This window comes from Podarcis vaucheri (genome assembly GCF_965113315.1).
Source record: "Podarcis vaucheri genome assembly, chromosome: 5".
NCBI classification, from domain to species: domain Eukaryota; kingdom Metazoa; phylum Chordata; class Lepidosauria; order Squamata; family Lacertidae; genus Podarcis; species Podarcis vaucheri.
Genome location: NC_138763.1, coordinates 75,932,057 through 75,953,155, shown reverse-complemented (window position 1 = coordinate 75,953,155; position 21,099 = coordinate 75,932,057). Strand labels below are relative to the sequence as shown.

The window sequence follows — 21,099 nt, the reverse complement described above, 5'->3', positions numbered from 1 at the left end:
TCTGTCTTTGAACTGATAGATCAATTGAATTTAAATAATTGTGCATCTTCTCAAAATCTAATATAAGTGTCTTCTTGAGATAATGAAAAAAGTGTGAGATTAACATGCAATTTAACAGACAAAAGCTCTAATACATTGTTAGGATAGGTCATTTTCAGCATTTTATTTTTCATTTTATTTTAAGGAAACCAAAACGGAAATAGCCAGAGGGAGGGGGTAGCAAGTCTGCCTTTAGCTTGCAGCCCTAATAATTAAAAATTATCTAGTCTAAAATTAACATACTGGTTAAATTACAGCCCTATTTCTATTATTTGCCATATAACAAAAGAGAACTTCACAGCAGTCTTGTGTGTGTCTACTAAGAAGTAAGTTGCACTGAATTCAATAAAGCTTACTCTCAAGTAAGTGAAGATAATCTCAGAACTTCCTAATCTCAGAACTCTTGCAATTCTGTATAGTATATTCTCACAAAAGGAACTTCTTGGGTCAACCAGATCTTTATACAGCTAGGGGGGAAAGTATTTGATCCCCTGCTAAATTTGCCTGTTTGCCCTCTGATGAAGAAATGACCAGTCCATAATTTTAATGATAGGTTTATTGCAGCTGTGAGAGACAGAATAACAACAGGAAAACCCCCAGAAGACAAAAGTCAGAGATTGATGTCCATTATAATGAGTGAAATAAGTATTTGATCCCTTTGCAAAAGATTACTTAGTACTTGGTGGCAAAACCCTTGTTGGCAATTACAGAGGTCAGACGTTTCTTGTAGGTGGCCACCAGGTTTGCACACATCTCAGGAGGTATTTTGTCCCACTTGCTCTTTGCAGATCCTCTCCACGTCAGTAAGATTTCGAGGCTGATGTGTAGCTATTCGAACCTTCAGCTCCCTCCACAAATTTTTGATGGGATTAAGGTCTGGAGACTGGCTAGGTAAAAGGTAAAAGGACCTATGGATGGTTAAGTCAGTCTTTATACTTTCAGGTTGAGGGAGCCAGCATTGGTCCACAGACAAGCTTTCTGGGGCATATGGCCAGCATGACTAAACTGCTTCTGGCACAATGGAACACCGTGATAGAAACCAGAACACACGGAAACACTGTTTACCTTCCCGCTGAAGCGATACCTATATTTTTTTTTAATGAATTTTATTAAATTCTTGCAAACTACATCAACCAAGACATACAGACATTTAAAAGGTAAAAATAAAGAAATAGAAGAAAATAGAAAAGAAAAAGAATAGAAAATAGATATCAGATTAACACATATTAACATAAAATAAACAAAGTTACAGACGTTACACATTGGCTTCCTTCCATCTCGATTTAGGTTAGATAAATTTATAACCATTCTGCAGTTTTATTATAATAACTCTATACATCGCAGGTTTTAAATTCTGTCCACTGTTATTTTTTTAATTCCCAAATTACCTTCAATATAACTTAAAAATTTATTCCAATCATTCTTTAGTTTTACATTTTTTTGATGCCTGATCCTCTGTGTCAATCTCGCTAACTCTATATACTCACATAATTTCGTCCGCCATTCTCTAACCATGGGGATATTAGGGGTTTTCCAGTTTTGCGCTAACAGGATCCTAGCCGCCACCGTTGCGTATTGAAAGAATGTTTGATCTTCGCTTTTGATCTCCTCTCCGATCATACCTAAGAGGAACGCTTCAGGTTTTTTTGGGAAAGTGTATTTCAATATTTTCTTTAATTCATCATAAATTTGTCCCCAAAATCTTTTCACCTCATCACAAGATACCTATTTATTTACTTGCACTGGCATGCTTTTGAACTGCTGTTGCGGGGATTCAAACCACTGACATTCTGATTGGCAAGCCCAAGAGGTCCAGTGGTTTAGACCACAGTGCCACCCATGCCCCTATGTTTTCATTTTACTCAGAGCCAAGCATGGCAATTTAGCAACCCAAGGCAAGCTATTGTTGGAAAGAATCTGCATTTTGATATGCAGCAGGAGTGAGGGGCCACCCAGGCTTCTCACTCTGGTCCCTGGGACTCTCCTTGCTGGTCTCCTTGAGTCTCACTGGCTAGAATGCTCAACTGAACTCTTGATAACCACCCTTGCTTGCCAGGAGGTATGAGTACACACATTTTAAAAAGTAGTCTACTGTACAAAGGTAAACATTTCTAGTCATTGCTCCACTCAGCCCTGCCCTCTAGTGGCATGTGGCTGCTGGGAGGCTCCCCAGAAGGAAGCGCAGCCCTTGGATTGAAAAAGTTTCCCAACCCTAAAATGAAACATGGGCATCTGGTTTATATTTAATTTCCCAAATACCACTGTGTACCAGAAGAAAAATAATTTAACTGGATGAAAGCATCATTCAGATGACTGCTTTCTCTCCACCCCCACCCCCCGGGTGACTTCTGCAAACATCTCATAGGAAAAATCCATGCTGAGGGTGCTTCTAGACTGCTGCTATTTTGGGGTGGGATTCAGTCACATATCAGCAAATTCAGGCTGTGCAATTATTGTTGATTGAGAGGCCTTGCATAACTAGCCCATTCCCCAAAAGGATTTTTGCAATTAAGAAAGTGACTGGAAAGTGTGGGATCACACTTACTTTGAGGCATCATTGAACCTGCCCAGAAACAAACTGAAATGAATGATCAGCTAAACAGCCAGTGTTGTGTCACTTATCCAAAAACTTGATACTCTGGTTTCTCTTCAGATCGTATAATTTTTTAACTCCACATACATATGGACCAAGCTACAAGTTCTCAAAATCACTTCAAATCTGATTAAGTGTGCTCTAGTCCACAATCATTAATGCCATAGCAAACCTTCATTTTTAAAATGTTCTTGCTATACCAGACTAATAATAATAATAATAATAATAATAATAATAATAATAACCAGCACATCTGACTGGGTTGCCCCAACCACTCTGGGCGGCTTCCAACAAATATAAAAGCATAATAAAACATGAAAAACTTCCCTACATAGGGCTGCCTTCAGATGTCTTCTAAAAGTTGTAGTTATTTACCTCCTTGACATCTGATGGCAGGACATTCCACAGGATGGGTGCCACTACTGAGAAGGTCCTCTGCCTGGTTCCCTGTTAACTTCAAGTCTCACGACTACCTGTTTGGAATTTTTTTGTACGAGTTCAAGGAAAGGGAAAAGCCCAAAGAACATCTGTGTTATTTCTAATAAATTTACCCCTTTTAATATAGTAATTTGTTCTCAGATGGACTGCTTTGTCTGCTTCAAACCCAGATACTTCAAACCATGAATCAATACACTTTTGGATTTGCAACAAGGTCATCTGTATATACCAGAACAATCTCAAAAATGCAGTTCAGTCAGCGAAGAGCGGAAGGAAGCTAATAAAGCTGAAAGAAATGTAAGCTGCTTGATAGTAGCAATTTGACTGCCATTGTATCTAACAACCCAACCTACGTAGAATTTAACTAGAATTCATCAGTCTGCAGCTGTATTACTAAGTGCATCATGGTTATGGATAATCAAAAGATGCTGCTTAATTAGTAGAGTGGGTCAGATCTCAGGCAGTAAAATACCGTATGTAGTGGTATAAGTGAAATGCAGCCCTTTTTCAAAGAATACCTGAGTCAATGCACCTTAGGAAAAATCGAGCAACCAAACAGCATGTTAAAAAAACTTAATGTGCAGAGCCCAAATGTATGCTTCAAGCTGCATACTGAAGAGACAAAGAGAAAACTGTGATCACTTCTAAGCTTGTCAAGGAAATGTAGGGCAGCTTCAAGCAGGGAAGCTATATGGGATGCAATATATACATGATTTGAAGTGTTGAAGCTTTCACCAGGAGACTTGCAAGAATTATTTCCCCCACATATCTGCAAGCAACCAAAAAATTCACGAAACTGAAGTTTTGGATGCAAAAATAAGGTTCTAAGGCTCCAAACCCATGGTTCACTATGAAATTTGAATTTGGGGAAAAAGAAGAGCAAAAGGGAGACAGGCAAAGACAACATCAGGGGCTACCTCAGTTGGACTTTCCCCTCTCCTGTCACAGGGTCAACGATAAATTTTATTTCATATATTTGTTTTAGTATTTTGAAATGGCAAACCACCTTGGGTGTCTTGGCACAAAGGCAGTACATGTACCCAATAAATAAATAATAAAGTATGCTAACTGATTATCTTAAATTGTCAAGTTACAAATTCCAAGCTAGTGAATTTGAACTCAAATGTTTGTGTAATTTACATGTTTTACATGACTAGAGCTCTACTGATTTCCTTAAAAAAAAATCCAAAAAAAAAATCAAGGGGCCATAATGAAGTTCCCTCATGCCTGTTTTCCTTTCTACTAAACTCAAACTTGAGTATGATGTGTTACTATTATCTATTTTATGTTGAATGAGAAAAAGGAGGAAACTGAAGTATTTGCAAGATGAGACATCAGTTTATTTCAAAATGTTGTTGGTGTCAGAGCTAATAACAAGGAAGCACTACCTCTTTATAATCCCTAGGATACATTAAACTTCCTGGTACCTCAAAGCAAACAACCAGAGACCCAAGCATGTGAACAGTTTGCAATGCTTGTATCTTGCCATCTAACTCCTTCTTTTCTTTTCTTTTCTTTTCTTTTCTTTTCTTTTCTTTTCCTTTCGTACTCAAGAGAGAGAGTAGAAAATCGAACCATCCCTTCAGTGTTAGAAATGATGCAAGACAGCTGATGGAAACACACCTTTAACTATTAATGTGGGATGCTAACATGCTGTAAATTCGAACCTAGGCTCTTGTCTAAAATAATCTACCGAAGTACAACTGGAAGATACTGATGTTTTAGATTTAGAGGGATCTGATAATGTGTTTGGATGGCATATTTGTGTATGCCACAACTGCTGCTCGACTTTTATTAGCCAAGAACTGGAAAACACAAGAAGTACCAACAGTGGAAGACTGGAAGATGAAGATGATGGATTTTTCGGAGCTAGCTGACCTGACTGGAAGAGTCCGTGACCAGAAGGAGGAGGAGTACCAGGAAGAATGGACAAAATTTAAAGACTACAGTGGTACCTCGCAAGACGAATGCCTTGCAAGACAAAAAACTCGCTAGACGAAAGGGTTTTTGGTTTTTTGAGCTGCTTCGCAAGACGATTTTCCCTATGGGCTTGCTTTGCAAGACGGAAACGTCGTGCAAGTTTGTTTCCTTTTTCTTAACACCATTAATACAGTTGCGACTTGACTTCGAGGAGCAACTCATAGAACACGGTGTGGTAGCCTTTTTTGAGGTTTTTAAAGACTTTGGTGATTTTTGAAGCTTTTCCAAAATTTCCCCGACACCATGCTTCGCAAGACGAAAAAAATCGCAAGACGACAAAACTCGCGGAACGAATTAATTTCGTCTTGCGAGGCACCACTGCATTTAGTTAAATATGTTAAGTTAAACTAATTGGAAAAGCTTGCAAACACCAGATAGGCTTAGGACTTAAATATGTAATGTGATGAATTAATATGTTTAATGCTGAATTAGAAAGAAAGAAAGATGTTAAGTAAGTTAATTTTATAAGAATACTGATTTTGGAAAACCGTTAAAATGATATACACTGAAATTCAACCAGGGGGATACGAATAAGTCACATAACAATGTTAGTAAGATTAGTCTTAATAAGGTTATGATTTATGTTTGTTTGTTTGTGTGTTTACAATTTTGTGAAAAATCACTAATTTTTTTTTTTTGGGGGGGAATAATAATAATAAAAATCTACCAAAGCTCTTCTCTTTGTGCACCTCCCATTTGGGATAAGGTGACATCAACGTGGTTGAGGTTTTTTTTTACTGTAGTGCCCAGCTATGGAATGTCCTATTGGTGACTTGCCTGTCATCAATATTAGCTGCCAGGCCCAAATTATGCTTATTTATCTAGGGAAGGTAATAATTTTAGTCTGTTTTCAGGCTTTATCTATTGTTTTGATCTTGGAGCCGTGTTTACTGAATTCCTTGTTTTTAATGCTTTGTACATCGCAGTATAAACATACATTTAAATAAATCAGTAAGATGAAGTGCTGTTCTGACTGTTTTTTTAAAAAAGATATTTATTAAAGTTTTTAAAGTATAACAGTAAAAATGAAAAATAAAAAGAAACATACAAAATAAAAACAGTTAAAAAACACATTGATTTTCCATAACAAATCTTCCTTACACTTATTTCCCCGGACCTCCTTGTACCTCCCTTTTTTGTATTCCACTTCAAGTTTGTTAGTTCAGCAAATGCTTACCATTAAGCTTTTACCCTTTTGTAAACCTTTTTTCCTATCCCTTAAAGCATTACAGCTGGAAACCACTTAGTTTCTATCCAACATCCTTCTAGCATTCATTAATTTTACAATATTTCTGTAAATAGTCTTTAAATTTCTTCCAGTCTTCTTCCACCGACTCTTCTCCCTGGTCTCGAATTCTGCCAGTCATTTCTGCCAATTCCATGTGATCAATCACCTTCATCTGCCATTCTTCCAGAGTGGGTAAATCTTGTGTCTTCCAATACTTTGCAATGAGTATTCTTGCTGCTGTTGTAGCATACATAAAAAAAGTTCTGTCCTTCTTTGGCACCAATTGGCCGACAATGCCCAGGAGAAAAGCCTCTGGTTTCTTCAAGAAGGTATATTTAAATACCTTTTTCAGTTCATTATATTGAAGTGCTGTTCCGACTGTTTGCCCTCCACTAACCTAGGAATCATTTCAGTGAACTCCTTACTTAATGTACATGCTCACCACAAATGTCGAATCAGTTCAAGACAGGTTATAATTCAAGTGCTGAGAAAGGACAAGCTACAGGGAAATAATTCAGGATATGATTAAGAAGCTAATTAATATTATGTAAGGAATAATGGATAAATAATATGGCTTCAATCCCCATTTACCTGGGCATAAGTCTCACTGAATTCAAGGGGGACTTGCTTTATAAACAAGTTAAACATGCAGTGCAATTATTTGCATGTATATGCACATAAGTAACTGACATGGAAATAATGCACTCGAAATTTATTCAGCCCCCAACTAAAAAAAATGAAGCCAAAGGTCATTTTTTCATTGGAACCACAGCAGAGTGGTGATTCAAGTAACCCATACAACATTATGTGTAGTTAAAGCAGAATTGTGGACTGTTTTAGAACATTTAAGCATAATAATAATTTATTATTTATACCCCTCCCATCTGGCTGAGTGTTAAAAACAGTACAGCATTAAATATTAAAAACTTCCCTAAACAGGGCTGCCTTCAGATGTCTTTTAAAGATAGGATAGCTGCTTATTTCCTTCACATCTGAAGGGAGGGTGTTCCACAGGGTGGGCACCACTACTGAGAAGGCCCTCTGTCTGGTTCCCTGTAACCTCACTTCTCGCAATGAGGGAACCGCCAGAAGGCCCTCGGCACTGGATCTCAGTGTCTGGGCTGAACAATGGTGGTGGAGACGCTCCTTCAGTTATACAGGACCGAGGCCGTTTAGGGCTTTAAAGGTCAGCACCAACACTTCTGAATTGTGCTTGGAAACGTACTGGGAGCCAATGCAGATCTCTCAGGACCGGTGTTATGTGGTCCCGGTGGCCACTCCCAGTCACCAGTCTAGCTGCCGCATTCTGGATTAATTGCAGTTTCTGGGTCACTTTCAAAGGTAGCCCCACGTAGAGCGCATTGCAGTAGTCCAAGCAGGAGATAACTAGAGCATGCACCACTCTGGCGAGACAGTCCACGGGCAGGTAGGGTCTTAGCCTGCGTACCAGGTGGAACTGGTAGACAGCCGCCTTGGACACAGAATTAACCTACGCCTCCATGGACAGCTGTGAGTCCAAAATGACTCCCAGGCTGCACACCTGGTCCTTCAGGGGCACAGTTACCCCATTCAGGACCAGGGAATCCCCCACACCCGCCCGCCCCGTCCCCCCCAAACAGTACCTCTGTCTTGCCAGGATTCAACCTCAATCTGTTAGCCACCATCCATCCTCCAAAAGCCTCCAGGCATTCACACAGGACCTTCACCGCCTTCACTGGTTCTGATTTAAAGGAGAGGTAGAGCTGGGTGTCATCTGCATACTTATGAACACCCAGCACAAACCCCCTGATGATCTCTCTCAGTGGCTTCATATAGATATTAAAAAGCATGGGGGAAGAGGACGGAACCCTGAGGCACCCCACAAGTGAGAGCCCAGGGGTCTGAACACTCATCCCCCAACACCACTTTCTGGACACGGCCCAGGAGAAAGGAGTGGAACCACTGTATACAGTGCCCCCAGCTTCCAGCCCCTCTAGATGGTCGAGAAGGATGTTATGGTCGATGGTGTCAAAGGCCGCTGAGAGACCCAGCAGAAGTAGGAAACAGCTCTCACCTTTGTCCGTAGCCCGCTGGAGATCATCAACCAGCGCGATCAAGGCAGTTTCAGTCCCATGGTGAAGCCTGAATCCCGATTGGAAGGGATCCAAATGGTCCAAATGAAAACTTTTTCATACCAATTGGAACATAGCTTGCAGTTACAATAGTCATTATTTCATAGTCATTTTTTCTTTTGAGGAATGCTGGTCACTGAAGACACCTAGGGGATAGGATTACAAACTACACAAGTTCAAATATATCAATGGTAATGTAAGTACTAAATTGCTTAATTGGGAATTCCTAAACACTTATACTATCTTCTTCCTGCCTCTCCCATGTGTACTCTGTAGAGGATAGCAGAAAGATATGAGTACTGTTTCAAAATAGTTAGGGCAAATAGCCATTATGTATTGGATGAACCTGTCTGAAAGATGTTGTCATAGAGCTCATACCTTTTCTGCCCATTTGGAGGAGAGCAGCTCAGGATGTTTGTGCTTTTTATTGGGGTGGGGGGCGGGAATGTTTAAGTAGGCCTTCCTTTTGATGTCCTCTACTTAAACCTGTGGGACGTGGGTGGCGCTGTGGGTTAAACCACAGAGCCTAGGACTTGCCGATTGGAAGGTCGGCGGTTCGAATCCCTGTGATGGGGTGAGCTCCCGTTGCTCGGTCCCTGCTCCTGCCAACCTAGCAGTTCGAAAGCATGTCACAGTGCAAGTAGATAAATAGGTACTGCTCTGGTGGGAAGGTAAACATCATTTCCGTGCGCTGCTCTGGTTCACCAGAAGCGGCTTAGTCATGCTGGCCACATGACCCGGAAGCTGTACGCCGGCTCCCTCGGCCAATAAAGCGAGATGAGCGCCACAACCCCAGAGTTGGTCACGAGTGGACCTAATGGTCAGGGGTCCCTTTACCTTACTTAAACTTGCAGCCTCCCGCTGGTTTCGACTAAAAGGCAAAACAAACCACACATGCAGTTTATTCACATTCTATCTGCCCCTCATGTTTCCTGTTCTTTGTGGCAAGCACAGAGTACAGTTCCAGAGTGTTTTTTATTTTATTTTAAAAGTAACTCTGTTAACCAAGTAAAGAATGTTTTGTTGATTAGTTACCTACCTTTTACCAATAATTTGCATTTATTTGTCCACAAAAAATGCTTTTAAAAAATTGAAAGAAATGTAACATATGATAATTTCCTGACGGTCACTGTGAAACGTTATTGCAGCCAAACCAAAATCTTTTAGCATACCTTAGGGCTTGCCGATTGGAAGGTTGGCGCTTTGAATCCCTGCGAGGGGGTGAGCTCCCGTTGTTCAGTCCCAGCTCCTGCCAACCTAGCAGTTTGAAAGCATATCAAAGTGCAAGTAGATAAATAGGTACCACTCCGATGGGAAGGTAAACGGCGTTTCCGTGCGCTGCTCTGGTTCGCCAGAAGTGGCTTAGTCATGCTGGCCACATGACCCGGAAGCTGTACGCTGGCTCCCTCGGCCAATAAAACGAGATGAGCACTGCAACCTGAGTCGGCCATGACAGGACCTAATGGTCAGGGGTCCCTTTACCTTTATGGTAATATAATTGTCATAGGCAGTTTTCCCCACCCCCCAATTTACTTCCACCTGACCTCGCTGTTTACATTTATTACTCTACCTTCATATTTTTCTGTGTGACATGAGAATTTGCTGGATCAGACCAGTGGTCCATATAGTCCATTATCCTGTTCTCCCTGTGGCTAATCAGATGAGACGACCTGCTGACCTACATTGCTCTGATGGTGGAGGTGTGTATCTCACATACATACATCTGTCACCTGGGATTTCATGCATCTGATAATTGGAATCTAGCCTATAAAAAATTTAAACCATAATAAATGTGTTCATCTTTAAGGTTCTATGCTCTTTGTTGATTTAACTTATGATGCAACAATAAAAAACCAATCCCCTTCACATTAATACACCAGAAACAAAACAGCCTCAAAATAAATATGGCTGCGGTCATCATCAGTTGATCAGCTAAGCAACCACTGGCCTTGTAGAGGTTGCTGGACTCCAACTGCCATCAGCTTCAGCCAGCATGGCAAATAGTCAGGGATGATGGGTGTTGCAGTCCAGTAAGATGTGACAGAAAGTAAAATGATTGTTACCTCACTGAATTCTCAAACTTTAATGCAAAGCATCATTATCCCAGAAAGTAACATTTGCACACCCAACTGTGCATGTTGCTAGATCTCTAGAATCCCATTGAAACATCCCATGGCTCTGGCTTCACTAAAATCTCACCCGGGTATCCATACCTCATCCGAAGCACAGGAATTAAAGGACTTGCCGATCAGAAGGTTGGCGGTTTGAATCCCCGCGACGGGGTGAGCTCCTGTTGCTCGGTCCCTGTTCCTGCCAACCTAGCAGTTTGAAAGCACGTCAAAGTGCAAGTAGATAAATGGGTACCACTCTGGCGGGAAGGCAAACGGCATTTCCATGAGCTGCTCTGGTTCTCCAGAAGCGGCTTAGTCATGCTGGCCACATGACCAGGAAGCTGTATGCCAGTTACCTCGGCCAACAAAGCGAGATGAGCGCCACAACCCTAGAGTTGGTCACGACTGGGTCAGGTGTCCCTTTACTTTTACCTATTTACAGTGGTATTGGTTTCACAGTTCACATCTTGATGACCTCCTACATGACCTGCTACTATAAATGATGCACATAAAGCACATTCAAAGCACTCTCCCCGCTCTCCCAAGAGTCACGGAAACTGTCGTTTACTCCCCACAGAGCTACAGTTCCCAGCACCTTTTAACAAACTACATTTCCCAGGCGTCTTGGGCCCTGTGGAAACCGCCGGGGTGTTTTGAGGCGCTGCGGGGAAAGCGGAGGCGGGAAGTCGCAGCACTGAGTCAGCGGCCCCAGCCCTCTGCGGCTACCGCAGCCGACCGGCGGCGGTTCCTTTGTGAGGGAAAACCGTTGCCGTTGGACGCCGGTTGCCAAGGAGACGGCCGGTCATCTCGCGGGGCGTCACGACGTGAACTAGCGGCCGCGCGCGAGACCGGGCGTGGTGAAGCGGCCTCGCCTCCGCCTCGCCTGCTGGCGTGGTGCGCGCTGACGTCACTGCGGGCGGAAGCGCCTCGGCGTCGCGGTGTTTACAAGCGGGCTGGTTGCCGTCGGGGCCGCGCTAAGGGCGCTCGGGCCGGAGCGGCGAAGAGGCCGCCTCAGCGCCCATGTGCCCTCAGCCGCCCATGGAGGTGATGGAGGGCCCGCTCAACCTGGTGAGTGGCGCCGGGCGGAGTGTGTGCTCCGCGCTGGCGAGCTGACGTGGCCGGCCGGATTCGCGCTTCCTGGCGGGCCGGACGGGCGAAGGATAGATAACCGGGGTGGGGGGGGGGCGGGGAGGCAGTGTGTCCGACCCTTTATGGATGTCACCGTGTGGTAAAAGTAGCCACCAACCCTGTAAGTTAGGCTGTTAATAATAATAGCAATAATAATTAATAATGTCAACACCTAGTAATGATAATAACAACAACAACAATAACTACAACACCCCCCACACCCCATTTCGGGGGTGGAAAGGGTCGAAGGAGGCGCATTCCTGGCCCTCTCTGGACAAGCGAGAGCTGACGCTGAGGACTTCCTGTTACGTGGTTCTATTAGCCGCTGAGTGCAGGGAATTACTCCCAAGAGGGCCTTCGCCTACTTCTGCCTTACTAATCATAGGCTCATTGGGTTGGTGGAAGGGACCATGCAGGTCATCTTGTCCAGCCCCCCGCCCCAGCAGTGCAGGAATCGTTCGCCTGACGTGGGACTCGAACCCACGACCCTGAGATTAAGACGGCGGTACTCTACCAACTGGTGCAGCAATAAAACTGCTAGCACATTTGCAAAGCCAACCGGGGTCCAGTATGGCTTCAAAATGGATGGGGCCCCCCCATGGGTCAAAATTCTTGCATTGCAGGGTGTCGGGCTGGATGACCTTCAGGTCCCTTCCAACTCTACAGTTTTGTGATTCTATGACTGAGCTATTCCAGGTCAATGTCTGTATGAAGCTTATATTCTTACCCATTTGTATGAAACTTCTATTCTTCCAAACAAGGGATGAGGAACCTGTGGCTCTCCATATGTTGTTAGATTGTATCTCCTCTCAGCCCCAGCCAGCATGTTCAGTGGTAAGGAGTTAAATGCAGTTGGAGTCCCACAGCATCTGGAGGGCCTCAGGTTCCTGCAGGTTGATTTGTAGGAAATCCAGGTTTCATGTACACACCTTTTTGCAGTCAGTAGCTAATTTAGACATCATAGTTAAATAGATGTGTTCAGAAGTACTGAATACTAGATAGATGCTGTGGGCAAATAATGGGCAAGGGCTTGTGGGAACCATCTGCTATGTTAAAGGTACCCTTGCAGTGTTGATCCAGTTGGACCAGATTTTACTAGAGGACTACTTTAAGAAGGATTTACAATGGGCTAAAATCCCAACTCTCCTGAAGTTCCCTGCTGTTGAGTTTAGCCACCACACCATAGCTAAGGTTACCAGATTGTTTTCAATGAATCTGGGGACACTTTTCAACTTCAATGGATTTTGTATGGGGACTGATTTGTAAATCTGGGGACTGTCCCGGGGAAGTGGGGACATCTGGTAACCTTGCCTTAGACACAGTTGCTTTTTTGGTTGGCAACTGCGAGGAGGCAGTGCTTTCAGAAGGCCAGGTTTAGTCCTGGTGCATAGTAAGATGCACCATCTGTGGATGAATATAAAGGTAAAGGTACCCCTGCCCGTACGGGCCAGTCTTGCCAAACTCTAGGGTTGTGCGCCCATCTCACTCAAGAGGCCGTGGGCCAGCGCTGTCCGAAGACACTTCCGGGTCACGTGGCCAGCGTGACATCGCTGCTCTGGCGAACAAGAGCCAAACACGGAAACGCCGTTTACCTTCCCGCTGGTAAGCGGTCCCTATTTATCTACTTGCACCCGGAGGTGCTTTCGAACTGCTAGGTTGGCAGGCGCTGGGACCGAACGATGGGAGCGCACCCCCGCCGCAGGGATTCGAACCGCCGATCGGCAAGTCCTAGGCGCTGAGGCTTTTACCCACAGTGCCACCTGCGTCCCGCGGATGAATATAGGTGTACACAAATACTTAAAAGATGCTTTTGAGCATTTAAAATGCTCCACGTGTACAGGTAACTCACAACTAATGTGAATTTAACTAGTTCGCATTCAGCTTTATGTGCTTGGCAAATTAAAATAAAAATAATGGAAAGGGGACTGGGGAAAAAACTTTAGAATTCCCACCTACCATTGAACCCATTGTGTTTAAACCATACATAATTTTGCTTTAGGCGCCACCTCCGGAAAGTAACCCCCACGTAAGCTGAGTCACCTGTGTTACCTTTGCAACAGCCCTGTCAAAAGAGATCAGATTTGTTATCTGCTCGTTATAGAGGTGAAGAGATGGTCACCTTTGCCACTATTTATCAACCATCTTTTTGTGTGCTGGACACTGAATAGAAATAGAAAACACTAGAGAGAACAGTTTGCTTTAATTCATTGAATTGAACTCTACTTCATGTACCACACAGCAAAATGTGTGGCAATTGTCTTTACAAAAGTGTATCCTAATACCTTTCCTACATCTCTGTATGAAAAACAATTAGGTGTGAAGCAGCTCTTCTCCCTTTGTTACATGGTTGGTATTTGATCAGCATTGCTGAAAAGTCAAAATACTGTGTTTAGAAAATCTGTACCACATGCAATTCAGAATTTGTATGATTATTAAAGGTAAAGAGACCCCTGACAGTTAAGTCCAGTTGCGAACGACTCTGGGGTTGTGGCCCTCATCTCACTTTACAGGCCGCAGGAGCCGGCTTTTGTCCGCTGCCACAGACTGTTTTTCCGGGTCATGTGGCCAGCATAACTAAGCCGCTTCTGGCGAAACCAGAGCAGCACACGGAAACGCCATTTACCTTCCTGCCAGAGCAGTACCTATTTATCTACTTGCACTTTGACATGCTTTCGAACTGCTAGGTTGGCAGGAGCTGGGACTGAGCAACGGGATCTCACCCTGTTGCGGGGCCTCGAACCGCCGATCTTCCAATTGGCAAGTCCAAGCGGCATAGTGGTTTAAACCACAGCGCCACCCGTGTCCTGGGTGATTCTTACTGCACTGGTATAGTATAGTGGCTATAAGCTAAAAGTCCCCCATTCAAATTTTACAGAATCCACAAATCAGTTCATTGGGCTTAAGCAGGCTGGTGTGTATTGTCTATTGTTAAATAGATGAGTACAGTCTTCACACATTACAGTGTACATAGATATAAGTTTCTCCTACATTAGTATGAAAGTTGTGTGCAATGCAGCCCTCAGGTTCAGTGCCTAGAGGAAATAAATAGAACCGACTGTTAGAAGTAATAGATTACATCTGGATGCCCACTAGTACTGAGTAGTTTTATTGGGCTTACAACAAAATGTTGCTGGCTTGGAAGGGTTATTAAACTGTCAGCAAATTTGACAGCATGGCCAGGAATGCAAAACACATTTGCTTTATATGTGAGCCCGCTGTGATAGATGGAGCCAGTTGCCATCTAGTGCTGATTTAAGTATGCTTGCTTCAGAAGCTTCACAAAATACTTGGGCTTCAGTCCAACTACAACTTTGGCTGTAGACCAGCGAAACCATATGCAATCGGCAGAGTTCAGTGTCTCTTTTTAGGTTTAAGAAGATGTGGACTAAAATAGGTGGTAGCTTGTCAAGGAAAAGTAGTAATAACATGAAGTAATAACATGAAGGAGCAATAAAATTGCTTCCCTCCATTCAGTCCTTTGCTTTAGCACCATATCTAAAAAGCTTGCGAGATTAAAGAAGCATAAATATTTAGCCACAATTTGTATGAATAAGTCACAAAAGAACTACAAGACCACAAGTTATTTTTGAATCATGCAGAAAGAGGGCATCTGTCTAAGGGCAAAGTCAAGAGCCAGGTTAAAGTGCAACCCATTGTCCAAATCATGAAGAGTTTGCTATCTAAACAGAATCAGGATGTGATGACGCAATGAGGGCAGCAACACATGATTCATGGAAAGAGGCATGCAATAACAAAGTTCCTTCAAAACAGAAAACAAGTTTGGCAAACACAAAGCGTTATGTGGCTCAACTGAAGCTCAGGTGACCAAAGTGGCAAATGCAAAGTTTATTGTTTGCTTGGGCAGCTAGAGGGCCAGTGGGTAGGGCATAGTTTTAAGCCAGCCAGCTTCTTTCGGTTGGTATTATTGTTATTATTATTATTATTAGTAGTAGTAGTATACTGTCCTTCATCCACAGATCTCAGGGTGGTTAACAGCATAGATTGGACCATCCCAAGACATGGGGTTTTACAGGCACGTAATCCCTCATATGTGCAGTCCAAATGTGGCACTATTTCATATTTTTGACGTGGTAAAACTACAATTCACGATGTTTTTCCCTCAGCCATTTGTAGGGGTGTTGAATAGGAAATCCTTCTGCATGAGCAAATGGTTCCAACATGTCATGAGAGTACAAGGTGGTTCAGTAACACTCCTTCTTTGCAGAATGCAGTCTTGGCATGTGGTGTGCTAGACTACGAGCAGCCTAGCACATTTCAGGCAATCTTTGGAACACGGAGAGTCTTGGGGTTGTCCTGGATGGGTCTGGATTATTTTGGAAACACCATGCTCTTGAGGAGGAACAGTGAGCCTAGGAACAAAGCAACAAGGACTAAGCCAGGGGGAACCTGTGGCCTTCCAGAGGTTGTTTGGCTCCCAATTCCCATCAGCCCAAGCCAGCAAGGCCAGTGGGCTACTCGGAGTAAAACTTAGTTGCATCCCACCCAAAATAATTCTTCTGTTTATATATTTTGTAAGAATAGGCCAAGAACAGTAAATGCATATCTCACATAAACTCAATATATTCACAATCTAGGTGCATTGTATTAACTAAAGGACATCCATGATCTCTTCCACATCTTATGTATTTTTTGTCAGCAATAGCATGCTGCTACTAAACAGCATCCATTATCTTGATATTCATTTTACCCCTGTGGTAAATCTGCTAGCTTGTCTCACCACATCATCAAACTTTGTAGTCCTTGGCAGCATGATTTCAAAGGGAAATCATCAATTTTTTTCTTGCAAAGTGTCAGTTACTGTTCTTGCTACTCTATTTTTTTAGTTCTTCTTGTACCTGTTGCAGAGCAGCTGTCTCAGTGTGCTTTGACTGGGATGTCTGCTTGGTTGTGAAGGAGAGCCAGGTACTTTCTGCTGCTGGAATCTGCCAACATCAACTCCTGTGTTTGCTGCCAGAAATTCCCTAACACCGTATGTGGCAAGGAGAGGGACAGAACAGCTGCACAAACTGTATTCAGGGCCTGCCTCTAAAAAATAAATAAAAATCAACCCACAAAAAACCCACCTAAGAAGAATATCTCCTGTTGCTGGAACTGTTCTATGACCGAAATAATAAATTCAATTCAATATCTCCTGTTTCTCTTCTGACAAAGTTACATGCTGATGTTTTCTGTTCCCATAGCAGCCTGTCTTTCTTGAGACTCAAATTGATTCCTCTAGCTACCATGACATTAAAATGTGCATCTCACAAAGGGTCTTAGCATTCACTGATCAACAAATACATTCACTTGTCTTGCACTTCTCTTTCCTCAGAAAAAGAAAGGGTCAGGCTGTAGTAACACTGAAGTGTTTTGTAATTAAATCATGCCTGTGACTGACTATACATATAATTATTAATTTTTGTATTTTTCAAGCAGAAATGTATGTTTAAATTGGCTGTATTTCCCCCTTATAACTGCACTATTTGATTGTTACTGGAGAAATAGCTGGTGTGCTATTGGTCAGAGCTGCATTCCTCAGAGTTGCTCAGTATGTAGCCCTTTCCACTGAACCTTAGTGCCTTTTTATTACCCTCTAGGCGATTATTAATTCTTAGCTTAGAAATGTGAAAGAGGAAGAATCAGATGAAGGAAGAGGAAGCTGCAGCTAATAATTCACTTCAGGGCTCAAACTGCATGTGGCAGTCAGATGCAATACACACACCCTATGTCTAAATGAGGCCAGACGCACCATTTTCATTTGCTCACTGTCTAACATTTTTTAAAATACATGAACTGCAATCCAGTGTGGGTGTACATGAGCACTGTTGTTATGCATGCAGGTGTGAAAATACCTAAGGCTATCACAGAGGCAAACTTGACCTAAGCAATCAAGCTTTATGATAATTCTGTACTGAGGTGCCAAGCTATCTTACACAGAACCTGAGGCAGCTGACGTTTCTGTTGCATTGCCTGCCTTTTGTGTATCTACATGTCTGTTTCATGCAAAAGTTTGAAGTAACTAGAGATGCTTAAATAATAGTAAAAAATTCCAATAATTAAAAAGTTTGTTTTTCTTTTGAAGGCTCATCAGCAGAGCAGGAAAGCTGACCGTTTGCTGACAGCGGGGAAGTACGAAGAAGCAATTTCTTGTCACAAAAAGGCAGCAGGTGCATATTCAACAAAAAGAGCATTGTATGGCTTGTGTGAAAACACTGTCCTCGAAGTATGCCTGAGTAGCAATCATCTATTCAGCGCCAAAGCAAGTGCAAGTGTGTGTTAAGCCAGGCGTGATTGTCCTGACTGGGGCAGAAGTTTGTTGTCTTGGGAGTTGGTGTAAGCCTTATATGGAAGAAAAGTTAATTGCCTACATGTGCACGGGGAACTAAAATACATAAAGATCAAGGTGGTTGTAGAAAATCAGTAGCCAAAGACATAATGCAATTATCTCTCTTGAATATCCCACGTTAGAGCAGTGGAGCCTCTTACATGGTGGCTAAGTGACTGCCAAAACTGGGCATTGGCTGCCAAACTGCAGTTCATGTTAGGTTTAAGAGGTCTGTTTGCAAGAAAGTGTTTCTCTAATCACTTGCTCCTTGATACAACCCCTTTTGTGTGTGTGGGGGGGGGTGTTTGTCAATATTGTCTTCGTCAATATTGCAGTAGATTTACGGTCATAGGCACACTTAGTGGGATCACAGTGTACATATCTGGATAATGTCTGTGAAGCGATCATTGTACCTAAACTTAATGTGACTTCTCTGTGACCTAAACATTTCTCATTTTGTGGCTTATTCAGCATATCTCTTGGAGGCCATGAAGCTGACACAATCGGATCAGGTGAGATTGCACTCCAAATTACAGTGAGCGAGTCTAGTAGTGAGTCATTATCTCTATAACCATAAAATTGACTAGGACACCCCACCCCACCCCCAGCTTACATTCTGAAAAGGCAAGAAATGGTTGGGGAGAGATGTGTGATAAGAGGATGCAGATGCTGTTTCACTTCTGTATCCTTCACTGGCCAGGTTTCTAGAAAATAGTTGGCATTAGAAGATGATTTGTGGAATTACTGATATTATTTTGTTTAAAATGTTTGTAAAAAATAGCTGACAATTGCTTTCAAGCTATAATAGCTTCGTTGGAGTTGATTGCACTGTGCATATGCCTTCCAGGACCAGAATCTATGTAGTGCCATAAATGATGTTTAATACGGTTTCTCTAATGAAGTTAATGCTTTAAAAACACTTTACCACCATTGGACGATATTCGACCAACCTTATTTCTCTTGTTATATCCAAGGCTAATTAAAGGTGGCTCTAATGGTGAGAAACTCATCCCTTGTTTTTGTCTTTTCCACAGGCCCAGTTATCATTGGAATTACAAAGGGAGAGCCACCTGAAACAGATTCTACTTATCCAAGAGCGATGGAAAAGAGCAAAAAGAGAAGAGAGGCTAAAGACACAGCAGACTGTGGACAAGGATAGTGCTTCGTCGAAGCCGTCAGCTGAGGAATTTGATGACCAAAATGTGGCAGCTCCCGCTAGCCTGAAGTACAGCCCCTCCCCAGAGAAGGATGCACAGGCAATCCACGGTGTCTTGGATAGGGACCCCGACACGCTACTGTTCCTGTTTCAGAAAAGAAAGGAGCCACTGGAAGTGTGTGTCGGAAGCAAAACCCCAAAGGACGACAAGACAAAAATTGAGGAGCAGGCCACCAAAATCGCCGTTCTAGAACGGCATGTGGACTTTCTCTTAGCTGAAAACGAGAGGTTGAAGCGAGAGAACAAGCAGCTAAAAGCTGAGCGGGCCAGACTCCTGAAATCCCCCCTAGAAAAGGAGCTAGATGTCGATGCCGACTTTGTAGAGAAGTCAGAGCTGTGGGGTCTGCAGCAGCATTCGGAAACTGCTGCCGCGTCAGCCTCAACTTGGCAGAAATTTACAACGAATGCCGGTAAGGCCAAGGACATTCCGATACCCAGCCTTCCGCCTCTGGACATTCCATCCCCCGAGCTCCCTCTATTGGAGCTCTCGGAAGATATACTGAAAGGACTGATGAACAGTTAAGTAGAGACCACAATGTATGTTCACCTGTAGCTCAGCAAAATCCAAAAAAGGGAAACCCACCAGTACAGTTGTGATTCACAGGTACAAAACACCAACTACAACCCTACTGAGGGAGAATATCTTAGTGACTTTGTCACTGTGAAAAATATGCATGCTATTGGATCGGTTAAACAGGGCTGACTGTTTACCATCGTTGGTAAAAGCTAAGCTCTCTCTTCCTCCCCACCTTCAAGCCAAATGACTGAGGGGAGACTTTCAAGCAACTTGATCCTGCAGGGGTCTTGAGTATGCGATATGTAACATGTCTCTTTAATGCCATAAAATAATGCAAAACCTAAGTGGTGTGGGCCATTTTGGCAGTGGGGAAAAAAGTTTCTATCATGCATTCAATTAATTTAATTATGCAAACCAGGTCAATAGATTGGATGTTGCTTCTGTTCCTCCACAGTATGGATCTACGTGCCACACTTCGCACTCCTGACTTAAAAATGCTTTATCAGCCAATCAGGAGAGATGCTAAATTTACTACTACTACTTTTTTTATTTTAAGGAACCAAATTTTAGTTCTATTGAAATTTTGATTTGTTTACATAATCAGGGTGCTTAATAATGTGCGTGTTCTGTATATGAAACTAGTAGGCATCGTTTTAAACAAAATACAACAAAGAAGAATCCTTGATGCATGAATGGAAGTAACGGCAGTTGCCAGAACTTGACTGAAAATAAAAAGTTTTGGGTCAGTTTTGAATCTTACTTGTTTGAACACATAAAGCTGATGAATATTGAGTCAGACCACGGGTCTATCTAGCCCAGAATCACCTCTGACTTGAGTAAAATTCCAAGACCACCTTTTAACAGCAATCAGAGAGGCCAGGCATAGAACCTGTGGTGATATATTTTCTTATTGAGATACAGTTCCTTTCAAAGCAGTAAGCATAGGAAGCAATTAAGTTTATAAAAGGGAGCTGTGGAGTCCCACCTGCATAACCAGTGAGCAGGGATGATGGGAATTAGAATCATAGAGTTGGAATAGACCACAAGGGCCATCGAGTCCAACCCCCTGCCAAGCAGGAAACACCATCAGAGCACTCCTGACATATGGTTGTCAAGCCTCTGCTTAAAGACCTCCAAAGTAGGAGACTCCACCACACTCCTTGGCAGCAAATTCCACTGTCAAACAGCTCTTACTGTCAGGAAGTTCTTCCTAATGTTTAGGTGGAATCTTCTTTCTTGTAGTTTGGATCCATTGCTCCGTGTCCGCTTCTCTGGAGCAGCAGAAAACAACCTTTCTCCCTCCTCTATATGACACCCTTTTATATATTCGAACATGGCTATCATATCACCCCTTAACCTCCTCTTCTCCAGGCTAAACATGCCCAGCTCCCTTAGCCGTTCCTCATAAGGCAT

At 42.8% G+C, this 21,099-nt stretch overlaps 1 protein-coding gene and 1 long non-coding RNA gene across 3 annotated transcripts; one reads left to right on the top strand and one right to left on the bottom strand.

Annotated features, from left to right (window-relative positions):
- Positions 1 to 252: 252 nt before the first annotated feature.
- Positions 253 to 11,123, bottom strand: LOC309532327. 2 transcript variants are annotated; one of them, XR_014219756.1, is made up of 4 exons: positions 9,238 to 11,123; positions 8,332 to 8,875; positions 1,765 to 3,105; positions 253 to 1,123 (listed from the first exon to the last, which is right to left on the bottom strand). It is a non-coding gene; the product is annotated as an uncharacterized lncRNA (long non-coding RNA). The 2 variants fall into 2 exon arrangements; XR_014219757.1 differs by having other exon boundaries at positions 254 to 1,123; positions 8,332 to 11,123.
- Positions 11,124 to 11,420: 297 nt separating this feature from the next.
- On the top strand, positions 11,421 to 20,440 carry NRBF2 (nuclear receptor binding factor 2). Its single transcript, XM_082222496.1, has 4 exons — positions 11,421 to 11,568; positions 17,711 to 17,795; positions 18,425 to 18,465; positions 18,988 to 20,440. The coding sequence occupies exons 1-4, from the start codon at positions 11,521 to 11,523 to the stop codon at positions 19,690 to 19,692; spliced, it is 879 nt and encodes a 292-aa protein (XP_082078622.1). The 5' UTR covers positions 11,421 to 11,520; the 3' UTR covers positions 19,693 to 20,440.
- The last annotated feature ends 659 nt before the right edge of the window (positions 20,441 to 21,099 follow it).

Coding starts and splice junctions, on each gene's coding strand:
- NRBF2 (XM_082222496.1), top strand. CDS start 11,521: ATGTGCCCTCAGCCGCCCATGGAGGTGATGGAGGGCCCGCTCAACCTG. Junction 11,569..17,710: donor TGGAGGGCCCGCTCAACCTG/GTGAGTGGCGCC, acceptor TTTCTTTTGAAG/GCTCATCAGCAGAGCAGGAA. Junction 18,466..18,987: donor AGCTGACACAATCGGATCAG/GTGAGATTGCAC, acceptor TCTTTTCCACAG/GCCCAGTTATCATTGGAATT.